General features: G+C 42.5%; 1 protein-coding gene across 2 annotated transcripts in view; it reads right to left on the bottom strand.

The window, feature by feature from the left end:
* Nucleotides 1–295: 295 nt before the first annotated feature.
* The window catches only part of NOSTRIN (nitric oxide synthase trafficking), a 31,813-nt gene continuing 9,195 nt past the window's right edge, over nt 296–22,913 (bottom strand). The window contains exons 3-16 of one of the 2 annotated variants that reach the window (XM_082236874.1): nt 19,296–19,379; nt 18,566–18,628; nt 18,276–18,357; nt 17,431–17,493; nt 15,692–15,790; nt 14,604–14,729; nt 11,647–11,745; nt 10,643–10,768; nt 7,375–7,483; nt 5,454–5,542; nt 4,578–4,700; nt 2,526–2,640; nt 1,120–1,242; nt 296–671 (exon numbers count right to left, since the gene is read on the bottom strand). In XM_082236874.1, the coding sequence (XP_082093000.1) occupies nt 520–671; nt 1,120–1,242; nt 2,526–2,640; nt 4,578–4,700; nt 5,454–5,542; nt 7,375–7,483; nt 10,643–10,768; nt 11,647–11,745; nt 14,604–14,729; nt 15,692–15,790; nt 17,431–17,493; nt 18,276–18,357; nt 18,566–18,628; nt 19,296–19,379 (1,453 nt within the window). In that variant the 3' untranslated portion in view covers nt 296–519. The remainder of the gene's footprint in view (nt 672–1,119; nt 1,243–2,525; nt 2,641–4,577; nt 4,701–5,453; nt 5,543–7,374; nt 7,484–10,642; nt 10,769–11,646; nt 11,746–14,603; nt 14,730–15,691; nt 15,791–17,430; nt 17,494–18,275; nt 18,358–18,565; nt 18,629–19,295; nt 19,380–22,913) is intronic. The other variant, XM_082236875.1, reaches the window with a different exon arrangement.

Below are 22,913 nucleotides of genomic sequence, written 5' to 3'. Positions count from 1 at the left end.
CTGCCCATGGAATGTGGGCACATAAAACTCAGTCTCTCAACAAGGTATAGTAAATGTCTGCTTTCACTGTATAACTCTTACAAAAAAAAAAAAAAAATTCCTGCCCAGTACAAGCTAACACCAGTCCCATTAAATGACAAATATCAATATCGTGGTTCCTTAACAATGCAATCCTATACATGTCTACTCAGAAGTAAGCTTCAATGAGTGCAATGTGATTTACTTGCAGTGAACTGTGTATAGCATTGCAACTTTAGTGCTGGTATCACTGCTTTAAAAAAAAGGTAAGAAGGAATTTGGTATTACAATTGTTTTTAATTATTTACGATAATGACAATAATTTAACGAATGAAAGTTGAGTTTTATATAATGCCTTTCAATATTTTATTTAGAACATGAAAAAGTTCTAAACAAAGAAAGAGCAGGCACTTAGAGAAGCTTGAATTGATGTCTTGTCAAAGTGAATAAATCCATATTGTTAGTTGCACTTGCAGTCTGTCCCAGTTGTGGTTTTTCAGTTTAAAAAGACGTTTCGTCATCTTCATTGAGGCTCCTGGTGGTAGAGGGAATTAATTCTTCCACATATGTAGCAGGGAAAATACCTATTTTCCCATTGAGAGAGCCATACCACCATCCATCCTCTTCCTTCTGGTGAATTTCAATAACATCACCTAATAAAGGAATGTGCATAGTGTTACTTTAACTTTCTTGGTCAAATAAACCAGATCTTAGGGGCAGTTCACACAAGTTTCTTAAGGAAGCTACATGGCTTTAGAAAGTACTTTGTCTCTATCATCCTTCAAAAGAACAGAAGGGTTTCTCTGTGGAGACCAAACCAGATAAACCATTCTTGAGTATGGCTTGTGCTTTTAAGTGTTCTTCCATATGTATGCTTAGAGCCAAACTAGATGGAGAGTGGGCAGGTTTTAGTCCTTCCCCCAGGAGTTTATTTCAGCATAAAGTTAAAACTCTACCCCTGGCTTTGTAGCCAGAAATGCTACAAGCTAGTCCCTCTGTTGGCCACTGAGAACAGGATGTTGGAGTAGATGGGCTTTGGGTCTGATCCAGTGGGGCTTTTCTCTTACATTGAGATTAGAGGAGGGGAAATGTTACCGTTACCTTTATTCAAGCAGAGCTCGTCCTCCCTTTCAGCGTGGTAATCATATAAAGCTGTACAAGTTCCATACACGGAATCACCATTCTCTGGTGGTAGAGCTGTTGGCTTTGAATTGCTAACAGTTACTGGAAAGTTGGGACAAAAGTGATAATATTTATGGCAGCTATAACAAATACAGTCTTGTGGTAATAACTAGCTCTTTTAAAACCCAGTTATAGCTCCTGAATTACCGTATTTTTTGCTCTATAAGACTTTTTCCCTCCTAAAAAGTAAGGGGAAATGTGTGTGCGTCTTATGGAGCGAATGCAGGCTGCGCAGCTATCCCAGAAGCCAGAACAGCAAGAGGGATTGCTGCTTTCACTGCATAGCGATCCCTCTTGCTGTTCTGGCTTCTGAGATCAAAATTTTTTTTTTCTTGTTTTCCTCCTCCAAGAACTAGGTGCTTCTTGTGGTCTGGTGCGTCTTATAGAGCGAAAAATACGGTACTTTTTTGAGATGGAGAGATTTGAAAACAGCTTGGATCTGAAGGGCCAGGTGTATTTTGTTCCATTTTAGGTATGTTGACCCCTTTTAAATTATTTAAGAAAACTGATGTTTGATTATAGTTTCCATTTTGGCCTGGCAGTTGTACTGCTGTTTTCCTTTTTTGCAGGGAAAATTATTTGCTTCTGGACAGAAAAAGTACCATACTGTATAGCTGTATGTGCGTATTTCTAGAACCTGACAGCCCCATTTCCCACCATCATGATAAATTTGAAGAACTGGAGGGTGGCAGGCACTCAGAAGATGCAGAGCCTCACCACGGAGGAACGGGGAAGAATAATCCTATTATTATTCTTTAGAAGACATTTGAAGGAAGCCCTGTATAGGGAAGCCTTTTAATGTTTTATTATGTCAGATGGGTGGGGTACAAATAATAAAATCATCATTATCATCATTACTAACACAGTATTTGAGCCCCCAGAAGGCTTAGCTGCTTTTTATGTTTTTAATTTGTACCAAAACAGTGAGCGACATCTTACTAGCTAGAAACCTTTCACTTGCTCCTCAGCTTTCTACTGTTACAGTGGTACCTCGGTTTTCAAACGTAATCCATTCTGGAAGGCTGTTCTGAGTTCTGAAACGTTTGAAAACCAAAAACTCAATAGCCAACAGCTAGGCCTCAGAATCTTGCACTCAGCGGAAGTTGTGTGGCATGTTCAACTTCTGAGGCATGTTCAAAAACTGAAGCATTTACTTTCAGGTTTACAGTGTTCCAAAACCGAAATGTTCGTCAACGGAGACGTTAAAAAACCGAGGTACTACTGCACCAGAATGGCAGCCATTTTGCCAACTACTGTATGTGATTATGAGAGAGAAGAGAACCCTAGACTTCACATGCTGATCCTGCAATGGATTGTGTCCTTACCTGGTGGACAACTCCTGTTAATTCCTTCTTCACTGGTGGCCCCTGTGCTCAAAGTTTGCTTAAAATGTTTCTTCTTAACAGGGAGGGTGATTGCCACAGAGTGATGCACACAGTCCTAACAGTTTTGAGGGAAAGAAAAAAGCATTGTTAACAGGAGAAATGCTAAAAATTGAATTGTTTTGGGCAAAAGTACTGTACCTAAAGGCACGTGAAAATAAATATACTTGAACAACGCAGGGTGCAGTTTGCACATAATGCTAAGCCAAACTATAGCTAAGTGTAAACATGTAAGCATTTGCATACTCTGAACAAATTTTGGCTATTTCACTCATCCCCAATTGCTAAGATATGATTTGATAGTCTCCCCCTCCATATGTTATGGTGGTTACTGCAGAGAAACCCCAGACAAACAGTCATAAATTCTTACATGAAGCAGCTTTCCACAAAATTCTGTTCATAATAAGTCTGCATCTTTACAAGTAACACTAATAAACTATATCCCTTATCACTTTTGAAGTTGCCAGTAGTACACGTGAAAAGGATCTAGGGGTCTTTGTAGACCACAAGCTTAACATGAGTCAACCGTGTGATGCAACAGCTAAATAAATAAATAATGCCAATGCTATTCTAGGCTGCATAAACAAGTATAGTGTCCTGATCAAGGGAAGTAATAGTCCCTCTATATTTTGCCTTGGTCAGACTACTGTGTCTAGTTCTGGACACCCCAGTTTAAACAGAATATTGACAAGCTAGAATGTGTGCAAAGGAGGGTGACCAAGATGATCAAGGGTCTGGAAACCAAGCCTTATGAGGAATGGTTGAAGGAGCTGGGTATGTTTAGCCTGGTAAAGAGAAGAGAGAGGAGATATGATAGCTATCTTCAAATATCTCAAGGGCTGTCACATGGAAGAGGGAACAAACTTGTTTTCTGCTCCAGAGGGTAGGACCTGAACCAATGGATTGAAGTGACAAGAAAGGAGATTCCAACTAAACATCAGGAATAACATTCTGACAGAGTTCAACAGTGGAATAGACTGCCCTGAGAGGAAGTGGTCTCTCCTTTCTTGAAGGTTTTAAAGCAGAGGTTGAATGACCATCTATCATGTTTGATCTAGTTGACATTCCTGCATTGCAAGGGGTTGGACTAGACCAGTGGTGGCCAAACTTGGCCCTCCAGCTGTTTTTGGACTACAACTCCCATCATCCCTAGCTAACAAGTTTGGCCATAGCTGGACTAGACCCTCAGGATCCCTTTCATTCTATGATTCTAAGTCTTTATAACCAGACACTTAAAGTTCAAGATACAAGATAACTAAAGTGCCGTATTTTTTGCCCTATAGGACGCACTTTTCCCCCTCCAAAAATGAAGGGGAAATGTGTGTGCGTCCTATGGGGCGAATGCAGGCCCTCTCGCTCTCCAAGCTTCAGGAAGCCTTGGGAGCCTCCAAACCAGGTCGGGGGGAGCGGGAAGGCGCCTTCCCGCTGTCTCCCGACCCGATCTGGAGGCTGGCGACGGGGAGAAGCGCGCTTCTCCCTGTCGCCAGCCCCACAAGCTGGGGGACAGCGGGGAGGTGGAGCGCCGCCATCCCATTGTTCCCCGACCTGGTTTGGGCTCCAAGCAGATATCCGCAAGGCGTGGGAGCCCGGTCTCCCAAGGCTTGCAGAGAGCTGCCTGTTCTGGGGTCGGGGGAAGCTCAGGCCTGGGGGGAAAATATTTTTTTTTCTTTATTCCCCCCCCCCGCCAAAAAAAACTAGGTGCGTCCTATGGGGCAAAAAATATGGTACTTTGAAGAGTAAGTAAAAGCTTTTGTTTAGCTGTATTGTAATAATAATAATAATAATAATAATAATAATAATAATAATAATAATAATAATAATAATAATAATCTTTCCCAAATGTATGCTGGTCCCACTAATGGCAGGTAAAAGGACCAGGATGTACAGAAGGCTGTAATAGTTTGTGGGCTTGGGCTGTAAACACATATCCTGCAAATTAGCCTCACACATGTTCCCTAAAAGTGCTTTGACATAGGCCACAACCCTTCATAGTACCTTTTCCTTCCATTTGGAAATGCAGTTCCTGGGTTCAACTGGTTTGGGCATCTGCTCAATTTCTGCAAGCACAGTCGCCAGCTTGAAGTGGTTTGCATGCAGAAGGATAACTTTCAGAGATGTCTAGTAATACATATAGTTTTTTAAAAAATAAAAATACTGTTAGTAAAATGATATTTTGCTTCATGTTGATTTCAGGTGGGGGCAGGAGTTGACCCTAGGGATGGGTGAATCTCAATTTCGATTTCCCTTCGTTTCCCCTTTTTTCCAATCTATGTTCAGTTGAGTTCTCCACATTTTCACACGTTTGCACGTTTTTCCTAATACACTCATGTTTGTATGCAAGTTTGCCTGTTAAAAGATATTTTTTGCAAAGCAATTCTCCCAATATAATTATTTTTTGTATATTGTTTTCAGTAATATATGAATTTGTAGGCACACTTTATCCTACTTATATGAATTTTTGTACACATGATTTGGTTGCATTTCCATAATTTACAGATGTGAATTTTGAAGGATGGATGTGTTTTGGTTTACATCCTGTTTTGGAAAATGCAGATTACATAGGTTCACCTTTAAATGCAAACTGAAACAAATTTCTGTACCATCACTAGTTGACACACACACACACAATCAGACTTCCAGTTTAATATGTACTACAATACTTCTCTTATTGTCTCTTGTCCTAAAATAAATCACACCCAATTTGGCAGGTTATTCTATTCCAAACCTGCCCAGTTGATTTTCTAGTGATTGTTTGAGGCATGGGCATTAGATATTAGTGAAAGCTGGATTTGAAATGAACAAATTAAGCCCAGGCAGGCATTAAAAAGATGGTATAAAACTAATTTACAGATTACAGTCAAAAAATGTTACCTCATCAAGCTGCTCAGTGATATCATTCTGATTCTTTGCATCTGAGAACTGTGGAGATTCCGTATAAGCGTTAAGCATTCGTTCCAGGCCTTTAAAAAGAATATTGAAGGAATAACCATTTATAAAAGATTAAACAATCTGTACTATAGTGTTTTTCCCCCCACACACAGAACATTTACTAATCTTTCATGCATATGTCTCTGGAAAACAAATGCTTCATAAAATGTTTCTGGAAATCAACTGTAAAGCGTTATAGTGCCATTAGAAAACTCCCAGGACATATTTATTTATATTAAAAAATTAAGAGCTACTTTTTGGCTCAATAGGCCACAAAGTGGTGTACAATCATATTGTGATAAAGCAGACAAGGTAATAAAAGACGCAGCAATAGCAGTCATCTGGAGGACCCAAGATGATCAACTGTTCAAGGAGAACAAATTAACCTAAATTAAATACTGCCTTTATTAACTTTCAAAATGGCAAGAAGGAAGAGGCTAGCCAACCTGGACTATTAAGTGGGCAATTCCTCTGTTAGCTAAGGGTGACTCGTGCATTTATTGTTTGCTTTCATTTGCTCGCTATCCACCACGGAAGATGCAACAGGTTGCCAGTTGTTTCCAAACCAATTCAAGTGTTTTAAACCCTAAATGGCTTAGGCCCCAAATATACAAAATACCATCTCCATCCCTACTGGCCCTTTTTGTTAAAACACATCAGAAGTATGAGGAATGACAGCCTGAGAAGGCTTTTTCTGTGGCAGCTCCAAAATTATATACAGTCGTACCTTGGAAGCCAAACGGAATCCGTTCTGGAAGTCCATTTGACTTCCAAAACGTTAGACTCCCAAGGCAAGGCTTCTGATTGGCTGCAGGACCTTCCTGCAGCCAATTGGAAGCCGCAGAAGCCCTGCCGGACGTTCAGCTTCCAAAAGTATGGGATGTAAGAATCAGGGTGTGGCCTCTCCTGAAGTAGAAAAGAATCACAGGCTGGTGATCATCTTGTCTCTCGATGCCATCTTAACAACAGCACTACTAAGATGCACCCTTGGCTCTGGGCCAAGAGAAGAAAAGGGGGGCTTTCTCTCATAAGGAGATAGTCACCACATTTAAACTATGTTATAACCTTTTAAGTCTGCCTTCTGGGAACCTTTGTGTGAACAGATGATTACTTGTGAATGTTTTATACTTTACAGAAGACGGTGTAGCGTCTAATTTTAGGAGAGATTAAATGGGGGAAATACCCGGAAATATTTACAGAGACTCTAACGAGTCTGAGCAAGCTATCTGCTGTGCGTGTGTTTAAAAAAGGGGAATGTTAACTCTGCTGATTTTGTTGAACTTGTAAAGACAAGTTGGGATAGGATATCTTAGACAATATATCCTCCCCCGCATCCCTAAACATTCCCACATTCAGAAGCTAAAGTGTTTGTCAACCAAGGTACGACTGTACCTCCCCACAGAGGTGCATCTAGCATCTTCATTGTACAGCTCTCACATTGGGCTAAAGAGATCTCTTTCCCCTGCCCTTTGAAAATTAAGCTGTTTTGTGGAACCATCCCATACCGTTTTGTACACTGCACTGTTCTATTTGGAACGCTCTTGTGTGCGTTATAATTGTAATGGTTTTATCTGTTCTTATAACTGTATATTCTGTTATTCTAACTCCACCCCGGAATCTTATGCTGAAGGGCAGGTAAGAAGTTTTATAAATAAGTATAGGTAAATAAGCTGTGTGCTGAAGGGCTAATAATGCACATAGCTTCCTTACACATTTGTCTTCAATTCCAGGGGTATTAATAAGGAAAGGTTTTAGTCTATCGATCTATGGACTCTTGTCTAGGCCAGTTTCCTCTAGAAGCAATGTCAAGGATTGAATGATAACACCCAATATATCAAGGCATACAGGCGACATTTCAAGGCACCTGCTTTGTCTTGTAACGCCTTCTCCAAGTCCTTTTGAACACGTAGCACTTTGGCTTTGATGGAAGCCTGTCTCCTCTCTTTTTCGATGAGGCTCGTAGCATCTTCCTCCTTTTTGCAGGAAAATAAACCCACGTTTTAGACATGCAGTTCAGATGGAAAAGAAAAAATGCATCCAAGCAGGAAGATGTTTATTAGAAGTGCAGAAGAACAATGAAGCCTGAATTTGGTATTACTCTAAACTCAAGCACACATTGAGTGTTGACACTGGCACAGTCTGCACAAATCAAGTTCAAGTGACAACACGGTTGACTTCACCGTGGCTTCATGCACTACAAAATGTTTAAAAAAGCAATACTGATGGACATAGCTCAGTTGGTAGAGCATACAACTCTGATTTAAAAAAGCAATACTGATGGACATAGCTTAGTTGGTAGAGCATACAACTCTTAATTTCAGGGTTGTGGGCTTGAGCCACAAGTTGGGCAAAAGATTCCTGCACTGCAGGGAGCTGGAATACATGGTCCCTTGTGATCCTTTCCAACTCTACAATTCTCTGATTCTAAGGCAAGGCAGCGATCCATCAAAGCACTTAGACCCCGAGAGCATTTTCTTAGAAAAGGAAGGTGAATGTCCTATCAGCCAGAATTTATGGGTCTCATGGTATTCTGGCAATCACAGGTGAAGGCAGTAGAGATTAGCAAGCACTAAACTAACCTGTATATTCTGTCCAAGACTCTAGTTTTCTGAGAGGGCCACTTAGAGGTGGTAAACGGTAGAAGACCAGACCCAACATCTTTCTAAAGTAGACTTATTGGGATGTTCTGTTGCCCACAGGCATCAAGTGTCCTGCACTCAATCTTTTTGCCCTCCATATTAGCAACTGGGGCAAGCTGGTCCCACTTAGAATATTACAGATTTGCCCTGGGGCTTTCAATTCCTGATCCCTACTCAAGTCTCCAGGCCTCAAGCAATGCAGTTAGAATAAATCAAATAGTGTTATTTAGTCAATATTGTATTGTGCTAAATAATTATTCTCAATATGAAATAATTTGATTGCACGCATGCAGCAATATTATGAGTCGCTCGGCAAATCACCATTTCTAGTAACAGAACTATGTGTGGTAGCATACAAATGTTCCTTTTGCAGAACTTCCTTTCTCTTTATCTTGAAATGTTAGTTTTATGGTGCAACAAAGCAAGGGTGGTACATCAGAAGAAGCAGACACTCTGAAATTATGCACAAGCATGGATGTTATCAGAAAGATGATTTGAAAGAAGGTTCGTTAAAAATCAGTGAAACGTTTAACATATCTCTGATTCTGTCTGGTCCCCAAAACTAATGAACAGGGTAATTACCTTGGAATTCTGATGCTTGCCCAGTGTGTGTGTGTGTGTGTGTGTGTGTACGTGTACATGTGAACACAGCCCTATAGTTTCCCCTGCAAAGTCTTAACACACAAAAAATTGAAAAATGTTCCCAGCTCAGTTGAATAATAATAGTTACAGGCAATAAGCTTATCCAGATCCATTATTTGGATACTCCAGTTCTGCTTATCATATTGTGCTTTTGCAATGCATAAGCATAATTGCTGTGCCAATAAAAGCTTGTGATTAAGTGGCATGCAAAGCGACAGTGCTGAAAAAGCAGCTCTCTGTTGCTATTGTATTATAGCTTAGTAATTGCATGATGTTGGATTCCCCCATACAGACAGTCACAGGAGAAAGTATAATAGTCAAGAAGGCACCCGCTGTGGCTTTTGGCCCTGTGGACCCTAGTTTCTGATTTATGTCAACTGCTTCCTCTGTGTGGATAAAGCAATGGCAGCACCCGTTGATTTGTGATCAGTCCTTTGTGAAGCAAAAACAGCAGTGGCGCCAAAATCTTACAAGCCCTTTTAAGGATCTTGAATGTGGCTTGGCTGCTTCAGATGCTCTACAATTGGGGTGTTAATTTAGAACTTGCATTATGAGCTGAACATGGTTGCAATGGCATTTATTGCAAGAGAGAACAAAACAGAGTTCAGGTAATCACCAACCTATTTGCAACCTGCAAATCAATATTTTCATAGTATCTGTTTATTAATACACAAACCACTTCTCAATGTTTTGTCCCACTCTTGCAACACACTACTGATTTTTACAAGATGTGGGCCATGGGTAAAGCCTGAATATTCCATGTGTGCTCAGTCACGGTAAAATGCACGTACCATGGTTTATTCATATGTAATGTTAGCATGCCAGCATAGGACCTTGAGAAGCTGCCCTGTACTAGGTCAGAGCATAGGACGATCTAGCTCAGTTTTGCCCACAAATGATTGGCTGAGGGTGTCCAGGTTTGCAAACAGGGGACATTCTCATCCCTAGCTGGAGATGCCAGAAATTGAACCTGTGCAATACAGAATGCTCTACCACTGGACTACAGGGCCAGCATGCCCATCTGGGCCACCAAAGTACTGGTGTGCTAATCATACACTTGAACAGGCCAACACACATGGTAAGAGCAGTCCTAAGGAACAGAAGAGGCTGGAGGTAGGCAGATGGGGGCAATCTTGAGAAATGGGATCACGGATGGCAAGAAATCTATTCAGCTCCCATATTGATTGCTTCCCTCTTTTACTTTCTGCCAAATTGGTACCTGTCATTCACCCTGACAGGGAAAGTGAAGTGCCGCAGTTAGGCACTGGTGAAATCAGAGCAAAACCTGCCTACTACTGGGTAGCTGGCTCTCAGTTTTATAGTTTACACAGAATGCACCAAGAGGCATGCCATTACACTTCCTCCAGAGGTTCCTACAGCTGTCAGTAGTACTGGGCGATATTTTGCTTTCAACATCATGATATAGCATTGGCTAAACATTGCGATATACTGATATGTTACGATGTCTGAAATAAGGATGGAGCTACGTAGAGGCACTGGCTGGCTTCAGTTTTTACTGCATTGTGGTTTTTGCTGGCCACTGCTCTTGTGGTTCGCTGCTCCCTGAAGGAGGCGGGGGAGAGCTGAGCCAGCAGAGCTAACGGGCTGCAGGAATCAAGCATTGGTTGGTTCCATGCTTTTTCCTACATTGTGATTTTTGCATAGCACACACACAAACATCCTTATTCACGATACATTGCCAGGTCAAAAACTATGAAACTGATATCTCGATATGGACTTCAAACTGGGTTTGAAAGATATATCGATAAATCGCCCAGCCCTAGCAGGCAGTTCCTATTGCCATACAAACATTGCCCGTCATGATGACAAGCATCTCAGTAGTGCACTTACATAATAGTCTGTTAATAACAGCTCCAGCTTGGTCTCTGTAGCAGGCATGGACATTTCTTCTCCTAACATCTGTGTGTCCTTGTGTGCATCCACTTCACTGACCGCATCATGAAGCCTTGTGTGGCACTAGAATCAGGACAAACAAGATTCGATATGAAAAGAAGTTCTAATAGTATTTAGATGGAAGTGAACAGTGCTTGGAATGAATTAGTCCCACTGAACAAAGTTCACTAACTAGTTCAAAAATCTCTGAACTACACCTGAAAGTAGTACTTGTAAATGTCAGGTGTTCTAAAGGTGAATAAAGTTCAGTTTGGGGATAGAACTTTGAATGATTTATAGTTCATCTTCATGTTCATTACTTTTGCCCTTGCCATCCCCCAGCAGGAGGCCCAGAGGTTGATTTAAAAAAATCAACTAAACATTTCTAAAGAAAGTTGCAAAGCTAAATGTGGCAGAAACGGTCTAAGGCTTATTAGGCTGTTGCTAAAGACACTAAGTCAGTCACTGTTGCTAAGGAATCAGAAAAAATGTGAGGCATTTCCTGCACCTGTTCCTGCACCTGTACTTCTTGCTGCAAGCTATTCAGGTTAGAAGAGAGAAATGCCTCACATTCCTTCTTTCGGATTCCTTAGCAACAGTGATGCTTTGTGCCTCTAACAGCTGTGTAGGTGGCAGAAATAAAACAGAGTAAGTCTTCTAGTATGGAAATACAATTATGGGGAAAGTTTAACCTGCTTACGTTCTGTCTGTCAGACATCTTATTACTTGTGTGTGGCCTCCGATTTGCTTTTGGACTTTGGTTCAGCATACTGGCTGGTAACATTCTGAATGCTGAAAAAATGTATGCCAAGGATGAACTTTTTATGAACTAAAAGGTTCATTTGAATGAACTGGAACTGAACCAGTTCATTTTGCAAAACAACGTTCTTGAACTGGAAACAGTTCCTTTTTAAAAACCAACTTTCTAACCACTGGAGGTAAAAAATCGTAATATTACATACCGCGATTAGGTTCTGTGCCAAACTGGAAAGATGCTGGCTGTAACAATTTAATGTATTGCACAGAAGATGCAGTCGCTCCTTTTCGAGTTCTAGGATGCTCTGTTTAAAGGAAGGGAGGAAGCCATTACCACACAAAATGGGCAATCTGCAAGGATTAGATTGGTCTGCTGCACACAGAGCCACCAGAGGAACCCCGTCCCCAATCCAGACTATGCAAAAATAGCTCCTGCAAATGAGAACCTGCCACATCCCAAGACAATCTGCTCCACTGCTGAACAGCATTACCAATAGGAAGTGTTCCTAATATGTCCCCCGAAACCTGCCCTGCAATTTCCATCCATGGTTTCTAGTCATGCTAGAATTATTATTTGGAGCACAATTTCTGTTCTCATCCTGAAGCAAAGTTCTTAACCCGAGGTACTATTTCTGGGTTAGCGGAGTCTGTAACCTGAAGTGTATGTAACCCGAGGTACCACTGTACTATCAACCTAGGTAAAGGTAAAGGACCCTTGGATGGTTAAGTCCAGTCAAAGGCGAATATGGGGTTGCGGCACTCATCTTGCTTTCAGGTCGAGGGAGCCGGAGTTTGTCCACAGACAGCTTTCAGGTCACATGGCCAGCATAACTAAACTGCTTCTGGCACAACGGAACACTGTGACGGAAGCCAGAGTGCACTGAAACACCATTTACCTTCTCTCTGCAGTGATACCTATTTATCTACTTGCACTGGCATGCTTTCGAACTGCTAGGTTGGCAGGAGCTGGGAAAGAGCAATGGGGGCTCACCCCGTCGCGGGGATTCAAACTGCCAACCTTCTGATCGGCAAGCCCAAGAAACTCAGTGGTTTAGACCACAGCGCCACCCGCGTCCCTACTATCAACCTACTCATTACATCACACAGGTACTTAGGACCCCTGTGAGTGGAAAGGGTGCACCCAAACAGCCATAGGCACACATGTGAAGCACATGATTCTCCCTCCACTGAAATCAACCGGGTTTAAAAGTGTTTTGCTTTGGCTGCATTGCACCCTTCGTCTCTTTTATGTTGGTGTTCCTTTAGCTGAAGAATGCTAAAAGGCTTGGAGCAGAACTCAGCATGTGATTAAAAATACAGTAACTCTGTGGAGGTGGTGATGCTTAACAGCATTTAATTAAATTTCTGCTTCTAGAAAAGAAATGATTGAGTATGAAATTTACGGCCAATCTGTTGATGCTGGTGCTTTTTTGGGGGGTGGGAGGGTGTTTCCTTAAAAAGCCTCTTTGATGAATTACATTTCATTACGTTTCAAGTCAGATTATAACGTTGTCTATGACAAACCAGATGTTGTGGCTTTGTTGGATCTACAGATTTTGCCATGGGGGGTAAACGTCCACACTGACCCCATGGGTCACATTCAATGACGCTTCTGAGCCTCTCTCCCAAGCCGTGTCATAGTCCTGGCAGTGAGTGCTGTTTTCCACCCCCAGGCAACACATTAGGCCAAAGTACAGCTGAGCACAACACAGCAGCAAAAATGACCAGGGATCACCAGCAATGAGGCTGGGATCTCCTCTCTAAGAGCCCAAACGTTTGCTACTTCATAAGCTTGGCTTAGGTGCAAACTGGGGCTCTGTGTGAGCCTCCACCCTTTTGAGATGGGTGAGAATCAAGCAACTTCAAGGCTAGATTAAATTGCTTGGTGTGCTGGTGCCAAAGGGATATCTTCCCTTAAGAAACTAGGAAATAGAAGCAGCCCCAGAGAAGCAAGGGAAACCCAGCCACATAGGCGGGACATAAATAACAAAATCAAAATCATCATCATCATCATCAAGCAATTCCAGTGGATGTTGCGGGACTGACTTTCTTATTCCCTGGGACGATTTGCTATGCTAGCATTTGCTCGTTCGTTTGAAAAATGTCTGTACAGGGGGGAGAGAAAGGGTTAAAATGTAAACCAATAGGAAAGCCAGAGGCGGAGCCAACCTGTATATAAAAGGGCTTAGCCCGAGGTTTGAGTTAGTTGTTGGTGGGCAGTTGGTTGGTTTTAGTGGGTTGGTTGGTTGGTTGGGAAAGGCAGTTGGAAAAGCAGTTGGCAGGTAATAGAGAGACAGTTAGTGCAGTGGGTTCTTGTGTGAGGGGAGGTAGAAGAGATAGAGACAGGATAAAACAAGACTAAGAAAGCAAAGAGTAACAAGGTTTGGAATGCGGTTAAAGTTTGTTTGTGTCTGAAATAAACTACACTCTTCTTTGTTAATTTGAGGACCTGACTGAGACTAAGTGATTTGCCAGGGAGGACCTGGTTGGTGGCAGCGGATTAGTGGTGTACGGGTCAATAGTCTGTGAGACGACCGGGGGCTCCATACGAACGCCATAATCATCATCATCATCATCATCATCAAGCAACTCCAGTGGATGTTGCAGGACTGACTTTTTTATTCCCTGAGACAATTTGCTATGCTAGCATGGGGTGACAAATGCATGCACAAACATATGAAGCTATGTCATTCTGAGGATATGCCAAGTCAGCAGTGCTCTGGGGTTTTATACAGCCTTCTCTGGAGAGATGCCAGAGATGGAATCTTGGACATACCTCCGAGTTCTGGTCTGATTCACCTGGGGTCGTCTATTCTAACTGGCTCCAGCCTGAGGCCTTTCTAGTTGTAGAGTTGGGGAACTCGACCTGGAACCGTCCGGCTTGCAGAACATGTGCTCAAATCTTGAGCTGCATTTTGATCTGCAGCTCCTCCCTTTAATGTTTATAACTTCAAAGAGTAGTCCTCTGCTCCCAGGACCTTGATTCCCACCCACCCCCTTTCCCTTCTCGAACACACAGCTGTAGTACCTCACTGTTCTCACTGAATTGCAAATCAAAATAAAAAATGGATGGCAGTGCAGAAATGAGGCTTGTTTATATTCAAGGGGAAGTGTCAGAATGAAAATGTACAACAGCACAAGAAAAGAACCTCAAACGACTTGCCTGGTGGCAATTTTCTAAAGTGCTTTCCCATTTCAACCTAGTTTTACAGGCGGCTAGATTCTTGTCATAGTAATCTTCATCGTCCTTTCCCAGTTTCGTTGCAGATTTTTCCAGGTTTCTGAGCAACTGAAATGAAAATATAAATGCAAGTTGTTTAAAAAAAGAGAAAGATGATTGACTTCTCTCACCAGAGGCATTGTTCTCATAGCCGTGTTGGCAGGGGCAAATTATCTTCTATTTATGCACCTGTGAGGTCAGGAGAGGTAAGGCCAACAGCTTAACAGCGTGCTATGTGCATGACAACATGCAGAAAACTGTGTTTTGTGTGTAGCAAATCATGAGTCTTTGCTTCACAATGCTGAAAGTCACCCTCTCCCCTCAAAGACACCTAATAGATTTGACTCTTGTCATTTTATCTAGCAGCCTGGCAGGACCAATGCTTCAGAAAAGTAGGCTGTTAATATTGTTACTACTTTTATAGCCCAACGTTCAATTCAAGAACCTCACACATGGCTCTTGTCCACCATTTTATCCTCATAATAACCCTATGAGATAAGCTAGGGAGAGAGATAGTAACTGACCCAAGGTCATGTACGGAGCTTCACCATCAAGCGTGGATTTGATTGGGGAAGAAGAAAGGAGGGAGGATAGTGAAAAGAAGTGGTAAACTTATATTCTTATAATTAATGTTTCAGTATGTTTTTATATACGTATGTTGGAAGCCATCCAGAGTGGTCGGGGCTACCCTGTCAGATGGGTGGGGTACTATATTATTATGATTATTATTTAAAAAATTGGATGTCCCAATTTTCATCAGAGAAATGTTGGGAGTGTATGGAATCTGGGCCTCTCTGGACGTAGTCCAGCCCTCTAACCACGCCACCACACTGTCTTCATGATTTGTCAACTACCTTAGCTTCTACTGTGGAGGAGATTGCACTGCATCATGTGACCTAATGCTCTTGGCCCAGGGGACACTGGGAATTTTCCTGGGGACACCCATTCTCTTACACACAACCCACATGGTTGCAGGCAGGTGATCTGGCTGTGTAGAAACCCAAGAGGCAAGCGCCTGTCTGAAGATTTACCTTCCTTTTGGTCTTTGGTGAAGCCAGCGCTTGGGAGCTCTCTGTTTCGCGGAAGAGCGCTTCGTGGTTCTTGGTTAGCTCCTTTAATTTCTTCTTGGCCTGCCACCAAACACACAGAAATCAACTGGGATGTGAGGGGTTGAAGGAAACTGCATATTTTTCAAGCTGAGCTGGGGATCGGACTGAGTAGGGATCTCTCATAGACAATTTATTATTTGATGTCGTGATTATTGTTCTCTGCCCAGACTCGTCTTTCACTGACGGAAGGGGTTAGGGCGCGACTCTGACAGTGGGTAAGATGTCATTGTCTTGGAATGGCGAGCGCGGCTGAAATATACTCAGAGTCACAAAGTGATTTCATGCTCTTTATTCAGCTCATAGTGGTGAGGAGGAATGAATTAAAGTCCCCTCAAAGTATCTGCTTTATATACATTATTTACACAATGGGCTGCACATGATTGGCTAATTCCAGAATTCTACTGTAAGCCAATCAGGTTGTGGATTCACTTCTATCTGGAGCAGGATTGGGTGGTTCCTGCCAACCAATCATACTGCTGCATTGTTCTAGGACCAATCAGACTGCTGCATTCTGAATCCTATTGTTCTAGGACCAATCAGACTGCTGCAGTTTGGATCCTATTCAACTCAGTACATAACAGCGGTGTATGGTGCAAAGGAGATATCATCAGGCAGAGGACAAGTGAGGACTTCTCATTATGCTGCATTCAGTTACTAGCTGCTCTTGAACACATAAATGAAGCCTTGTGTTTGTAAGCTCCACAAATGGTGTTGATCTAAAGACCTCCACTGAGCTTCAGTTGCAGCAAACTGATCTGCACAGGCTCACCCACAGCAACCTGGGCTGGAATTCCTGGGAAGTATGTATCTTCTTCACCTGTGTCACAGAGGTCACATCCACACCACGCATGGCTTCCTCCCAAAGAATCCTGGGAATTGTAGTTCCCTCCTCACAGAACTACAATTCCAGGCACTCCACCCCCCAAACTGAAGTTCTCAGGATTCTTTGGGGGAAGCCATGTGCATCCACAGAGTGGATGCGACCAGAAACTACTTGCAAACATGTACACACAATCATTTTTAACTTTGTTGACCTGGTCTGGAACAGCAAAGATGGGCACCACAGATCTATACAGTTTCAAATGCCTGCAAGCGAAATTTTGGGTGCTGGATACCTTTGTAGTTGATAGAAACACAGGAAGGTGCCTTGCACCAGAAAAACGGTACACAGCTTTGTTGTTCCATTGGGAGTGAGGGGAAGGAAAGTTCTATAGCCAAGTAGAAAAACAATTTGGGGTTTTTTTTGGCATGCAAAAGGACCCATCTTCAATCATGGTAGGACAACTAAAGATTCATTTGTGAAGCTCTGGAGAGCCACTGCCAGTCAGTGTAGACAATATAGAGTTAGATGGACCAGTGGCTAGTGTAAGGAAGCTTCCTATGCTCCATTGAGCCTATAGATCATATCCTTTGCTGTTTAAGGCTCATACAGATGATACCACATGGGGCTGCCTTTCCTCTCCATAGATGGTTTTTCAAACTCCCTCTATATCTGCATTCTAGCATAGCTAACCAATGCCTTTTATTTCAAACCATGGTACATAATCTAATCAAACACTTCTTAGCCCCCTTCGCGTAGCTGAATTCAACGGGACGCGGAAGAGTTTCCTGGGGTTGATCTTGACTTGGTACCTTTGCAACGACGAAAAATGGAAACTTGCCTTTATTTGTTGGCGCCAGTTGCCGGTCACCAGGTCTGCTGCCTTCGCAACTGTATTATCTAGCTTATGGAAGAGAAACACAATGACATTTGAGAAGCATATCATTGCTTGCTTGCTTGCTTGCTTATTTATTTATTTGATTTCTCCTCTGTCCTTAACCATAACATCCCCGGGGAGGCTACAACCATAAAATGTACAATTATATAAAAAAACAAACAACCATGAGACATCGTAGTGCAAAAAACAATTAAAAGCAGTTACCTATATAAAAATAAATGCAAACACTTGAAAGACAATTCCATATATAAAAATGGTTCTAGTGCAGATACATGTACAGTAGAGATCTTAACTTGTTGAAAGAGAAAGGTCTTTCAACAGAGATAGTTCCTGCCTAATATGTAACAGGAGGGAAATCCAAAGGTCTGGAATGGATCTTCTATTAAGATGGTATCCTGCAGAGCAAAGTGATGGATTGGGTATATGAGGGGTGAGACAATATGGCTTTGTTCCATTATCAATGTACAGCCTAAGAAAATCTAGCCAGATTGGGCCTTTTAAAGAAAGTCAGAATCTAAAGATTTTAAAGGAAATATATATATTTAGCGCAAGTGGACAATAATATTAGCATCACACCAGATTGGTAAGAGGCCCTTTGCAAAACCAAATCCTCATAGACTTAGGTTGTGATCCTGCTCCTGCTGACGCAACCAGAAGCCACCAGCAATCAGAAGCCATTGACTTTAACGATGCAGCCTTACTTAGAAACAGAACTTTGTGCATTATGCATCATCACCTGCACAGACATTGCACCAGATCATCAGAAAAGCAAGGTTATTTGAACTCACTGCTTTTTTCCTCTTCTCATGCTCCTCCAGGACGTGATTTGTTGGACTTATAGCTTCCATCTGAATGGCTTTGCCAAGTTTCCTGGGCACAGAACATAAAACATATACACCTGCTGCATTAACATTTGCCTTCCGAAAAATTATTTGCTAGACAACCGCCGAGGGAAATGCAGTAAATATTCTCCATGCAATCCCAGAGTAGGCAATAAAAACTGCCATGTTGATTGTACAGGTTTTAAAACCCTCCCAGCTCTCAGTGGACTTTGAATAATGGACCAGACTGTACTTACTTGTGCAAATCGGAGGCAGATTTCATCCCTTCAGAAACACATTGCCAAGCACTGCAAATATAACTGAATGGAGACCAAACAAAAAAAAAGGGGGGGAGGAAAAAGGAAATATAGTATACACATTTATTCTTACTTCAACACGTCTGCTAAAAATCTGGTCTCAGACACAATACATTTTAACAGTTCTGCATGGAGATCTACATAGGATGCCATTTTGTGCAACTAACTGGGGATCAAACTCAATCCACAACGGTTGTTTTGCAAGAGGAATTGCAGCTGTTCGGCAAGCCACTGTCACCTTAAAAACACAGAAGATGACTTTAAACTTGTGCCAGTCATTTTAGAGAAAAGACAAACCTGGGAACAGCTGCCCCATTCTATTAGATGTTGGGGATTCCACTGACCTCCCCCCGCAACACCCCATTCTATTGTTGAGAATGTGGCAGCAACATGTGTGTGGCAGCATCCCCTCAATACATATGCCTAGCTCAGAAGGCAGCATACTGTAAGTATGGCTGCCAGGAAGGCAGACCTTTTGCTGAGCAAGGGGTTTCCATTGTTGGGCACAGAAGGGCAAAGGACCAGGTGCACTTCTGGAGCTCCATCTGCCATAGGAAGCAATGGGAGCCCCATGTACGCCCAGGGCTCTAGACTACGACTTTCCATGACAAAGGAAAAAGAAAACCCTATCGGAGCAACTGGGTTCTAGGTGGGAACTGATGTCACTTACCTGACCTTCATTTTGCCCAACGCTTTGGTGAGCTTGTGGGCCAGTTTATCTAGCCCTTTGCCATATGTGATCTCCAAATCAGCCCTGCCAACAAGGAAACCAGAGGTCATGATGCAAGCAGCTCCTTGTATCTCGACAGCAATGATCTGTCATTTTGGAAGTATATTCTTACTCTTCCATGCTGACCCACAATTCACGTCACTCAGCAGTGCCACAACCACTCCTAAGTGCTCTGCTAATGCACCATCATGAATCAGTTATGTCCTGTTTGCCTTCAACATTCATGTAATTTACCCAAGAAAATTGTTTAGCAATACTCAGCCACTCTTGCTGGCTTTTATTAGAATTTGATTTATCAATCGATGCTCTTCAAATGAGGGGTGTGGCAGGGCATGGATAGCAGAGAAACCGGAGGACAAGGCCTGACATGTAATGAAAAACAATGAGCTCAAATGACAAGCTTTCCAATTCTCTGGTGCAAAATGGTGCATTAAGGTGAAATGTGTGCACAAGTGAATCTGTTTTCTGCACTGGTTCATACATGTACTGTACCTAAATCGACTTCTTGCACATCATTTAATAGCATGCAATTAAATGTTCAAACTGACTTCACTTAAGTGCATTGTCTTTTGAGGTGAAATGAACATTGTATTTGTGCACTGCCTAATCTGCAATGGCTCATTCACACATACACCATGCGAGCAATAACACTGGTCACCAACACAGTGCCTGTGGGCACCAGTGAGCCCACCAGTACCTTGTGCGATGCCCTCAAAAAGGTCTCAGTAAATCTCCCTTCAAAAATCCACAATACACATGAGACTGTTTGCTCTTCCTGCTCCGCTCCTGCTTGCCCCAAGTCTCCTTAAACATGCCCACATTTGACTGAAGGTAATAATTTGATTACTTCCATCCCTTCTGTTCTGAAGGAAGTGGCGCAAATAGCTTTTCTCTGGGAGTGTGGCGATGACTGATGTAGGTGCTTCCTTGGCTCCCATTGACCGAGGGATGGCATGCTCACACCATTTTGTGGTCCTATTTTCCACCTCTTTAGATGCGGCAGCCATTTTGTGTTTAAGCCACATCCCCACTGCAGCCATTTTGTGGCTGGCACCCAAGGCACTTTCTCAAAATTCCGAAAAGGTTGGAGACCCCAGCATTAATCAAAGGGGCACCAAATAAATATTCGGGGAGGCAACCATCGCTTGGTAGACCGCACACTTCATAGGCAGAAGTTTCCATTCTTTTCATTGCCATGCAAAAGAATCAGAACAGCTGATGATGCTTATATGTTCACAAGGTAAATTTATCACCCACCGACGTGATTTAATGTAGTTCATCTCATGACAAATGTCATATTTTATTATCCAAGTAGCATGGAAGTAATGATGATATCCCAAGCTTGTAAAAAAGGAAGAGAATTGAGGGGTTTTTGTGTGTGCCCGAATTTCACTTGTCCTACTGCATAAGTGGTAAAGCATTTCATCACATTTAGAAAAGAATTACTTTCAAAAAGGTGTCTCCTAGAAAGGGGAGCCTTGAGGTTTAAGATGCAAGGCAAATCTTCTATGGAATGGCAATTTCTCTTTGGAATGCACAGCTAATGAAATCCTTGCTCTCTACTCAGAATATCTGACAGTAAAATGAATTAGGTTTTCAGGATGAAATAACAAGTTAGAGCTAAAAGCCTTCCTCCCAGCCTTCCCCCTTGGGTGAAATGTGTCTTAGTAAATCTTCCGAAACTCTGTTTGTGACTTTACAAAATCAATAGCAATTGCAGGAACAATATGACTGCTAAATCGGGGCACGATCCAGCAAAAAAAGGCAACCTGGTGAATCAAGTTGGTCATCTTAGTAGAGGCAAGGTCACCAGTCATACGCGCAGGATGTGGCTTTTGGCAATCCAATCAATGAAATCCAAAATTAATGCAATATTGTGGCCCTTGGGAGAGGAGCCTGTTGTTCAAATCTAGGCCTAATCGGACCTAGACTAGATGACTACAACCACCTGTCTCCACGAAAGAGAATCCTTTATCTCTGACCTACATGACCTATCTATATCAGGTACAGGAAATAGGGATGACACCTCCATGATCCAATTGAAGGAATGAAGGACAGGTGACCCCATCTAGGCCCGAAGTCCCCCCCCCCAAAGCAGGCTCAAAGCTTCTCAAAGCTTTTCAAAATCATTTTTCTCAGCAGCTAAAATGCATTAGCTAAGCATCAGAAACATTTCGCTCTGCTGTAACAAAGGTCGCTTCTCAGGCTATAGTTGACCTTGCCAAACAGTATATTTGACTTGCAACTTTCTTTCCGGGAACTATGCCAGAACAAGAGATTGAAACATATCTGAACACTCTGAAACACCCTCACCCCCTTCCTGGGAAGAGCCCAAAAATGGTCCCAAGACAGGGGAGCTTTCTGTTCATGCTCAGAGGAACTCATGGGGCAGGACTCTGGAAGGAGGAGGAGAAAGGGGGAGGGAACTGGAAGGGGTATATATGTTTGTGCACATGATTGTGAACCCGTGCATGCTTTTTGTGAACTATCACACTTGCTCCTTCTACCAGTTCATGGATGGTAGAAATAAAAGCCTTTTCTCCGAAACTATTCCTTGAGTGTCTGTTGACTCCCACTTCCCTTTCCCGGGCGCAATATTTTTCCCACCCAAGGGCAAAGCCTCATAAGGCTACACAATCAATGCTGGAATTTCCTTTGAGGCTTTTGTTTATGAGAGTGCAAAAACTCCAGGCTTCAAAGCAACAATATTTCTGGCTTCAGGATCTGGTTACTCAGTTCCACTATGAAATCATTTGCTGGATCACTTGTATGCATTCTGGCTCCCCAGATCCACCCTGTTGAGCATCACTTCACTGAAAATCACTTTGATGCACATCACTCTACTGAATTGTTTAGTTAACCAGAGCTCAGGGGTTTGCCTCCCCTACTTTCCCCTTTCTGTCTCTGGACCCTTGCCTGCCGAAGGTCCCCCCTCTTGCTTACAGGTGGCTCCACTGCAACTCCACTGCAACTGTCAGAACCAGTGCAAAGGTCTACTCTGGCTGGATCTAGACACACCAAAAAAAGAGTTGCAGTTAAATGCGTTGCAAACTTTGTATGGAACTCCACAGTGTGATCTAGTGTCACAGTGTTAGAATGCATGTAAAGCAAATGCATTTTCTTTGCCAATGTAGCTGAGTCCTCTGATTAGGTTTACATAACCAAACGTGTGTCAGAACTGCAGGCAGACGCATAGATCACAAACTGAACATTTCAATGAATGGGAAACTCCAGAAAGGCATCAGAGGAAGCCACTGTTGTTCAAGCCAAGTAGGGCTATGGAAGTTCAAGCCAAGTGTGATCCTGTTAGAGGAATCTCTAGTGGTTCCCGCCAAATATCCTCTCCACTGCAGTTGCCATGCAGGTGAATTTCTCCAAATTAACCAATGTGCATAATGGACTGGGTAAGCGCAAGCCTAATGAATCCCTGGAACTTCTTCCTTATAAAATGCAAATAGATAGCCCTGTTTAAGGATGACCTGGTCATAGGGCAGTGACAGTACGGTAACCTCCAGCAAACTCCTTTTCACAGTAACTGGGTGAAGCCTACATTTATGT

The sequence above is a fragment of the Podarcis vaucheri genome (assembly GCF_965113315.1).
Source record: "Podarcis vaucheri genome assembly, chromosome: 1".
Taxonomy (NCBI): Eukaryota; Metazoa; Chordata; class Lepidosauria; order Squamata; family Lacertidae; genus Podarcis; species Podarcis vaucheri.
Note: the sequence above shows the minus strand (reverse complement) of the source record. Positions and strands in the feature narration are given on the sequence as shown.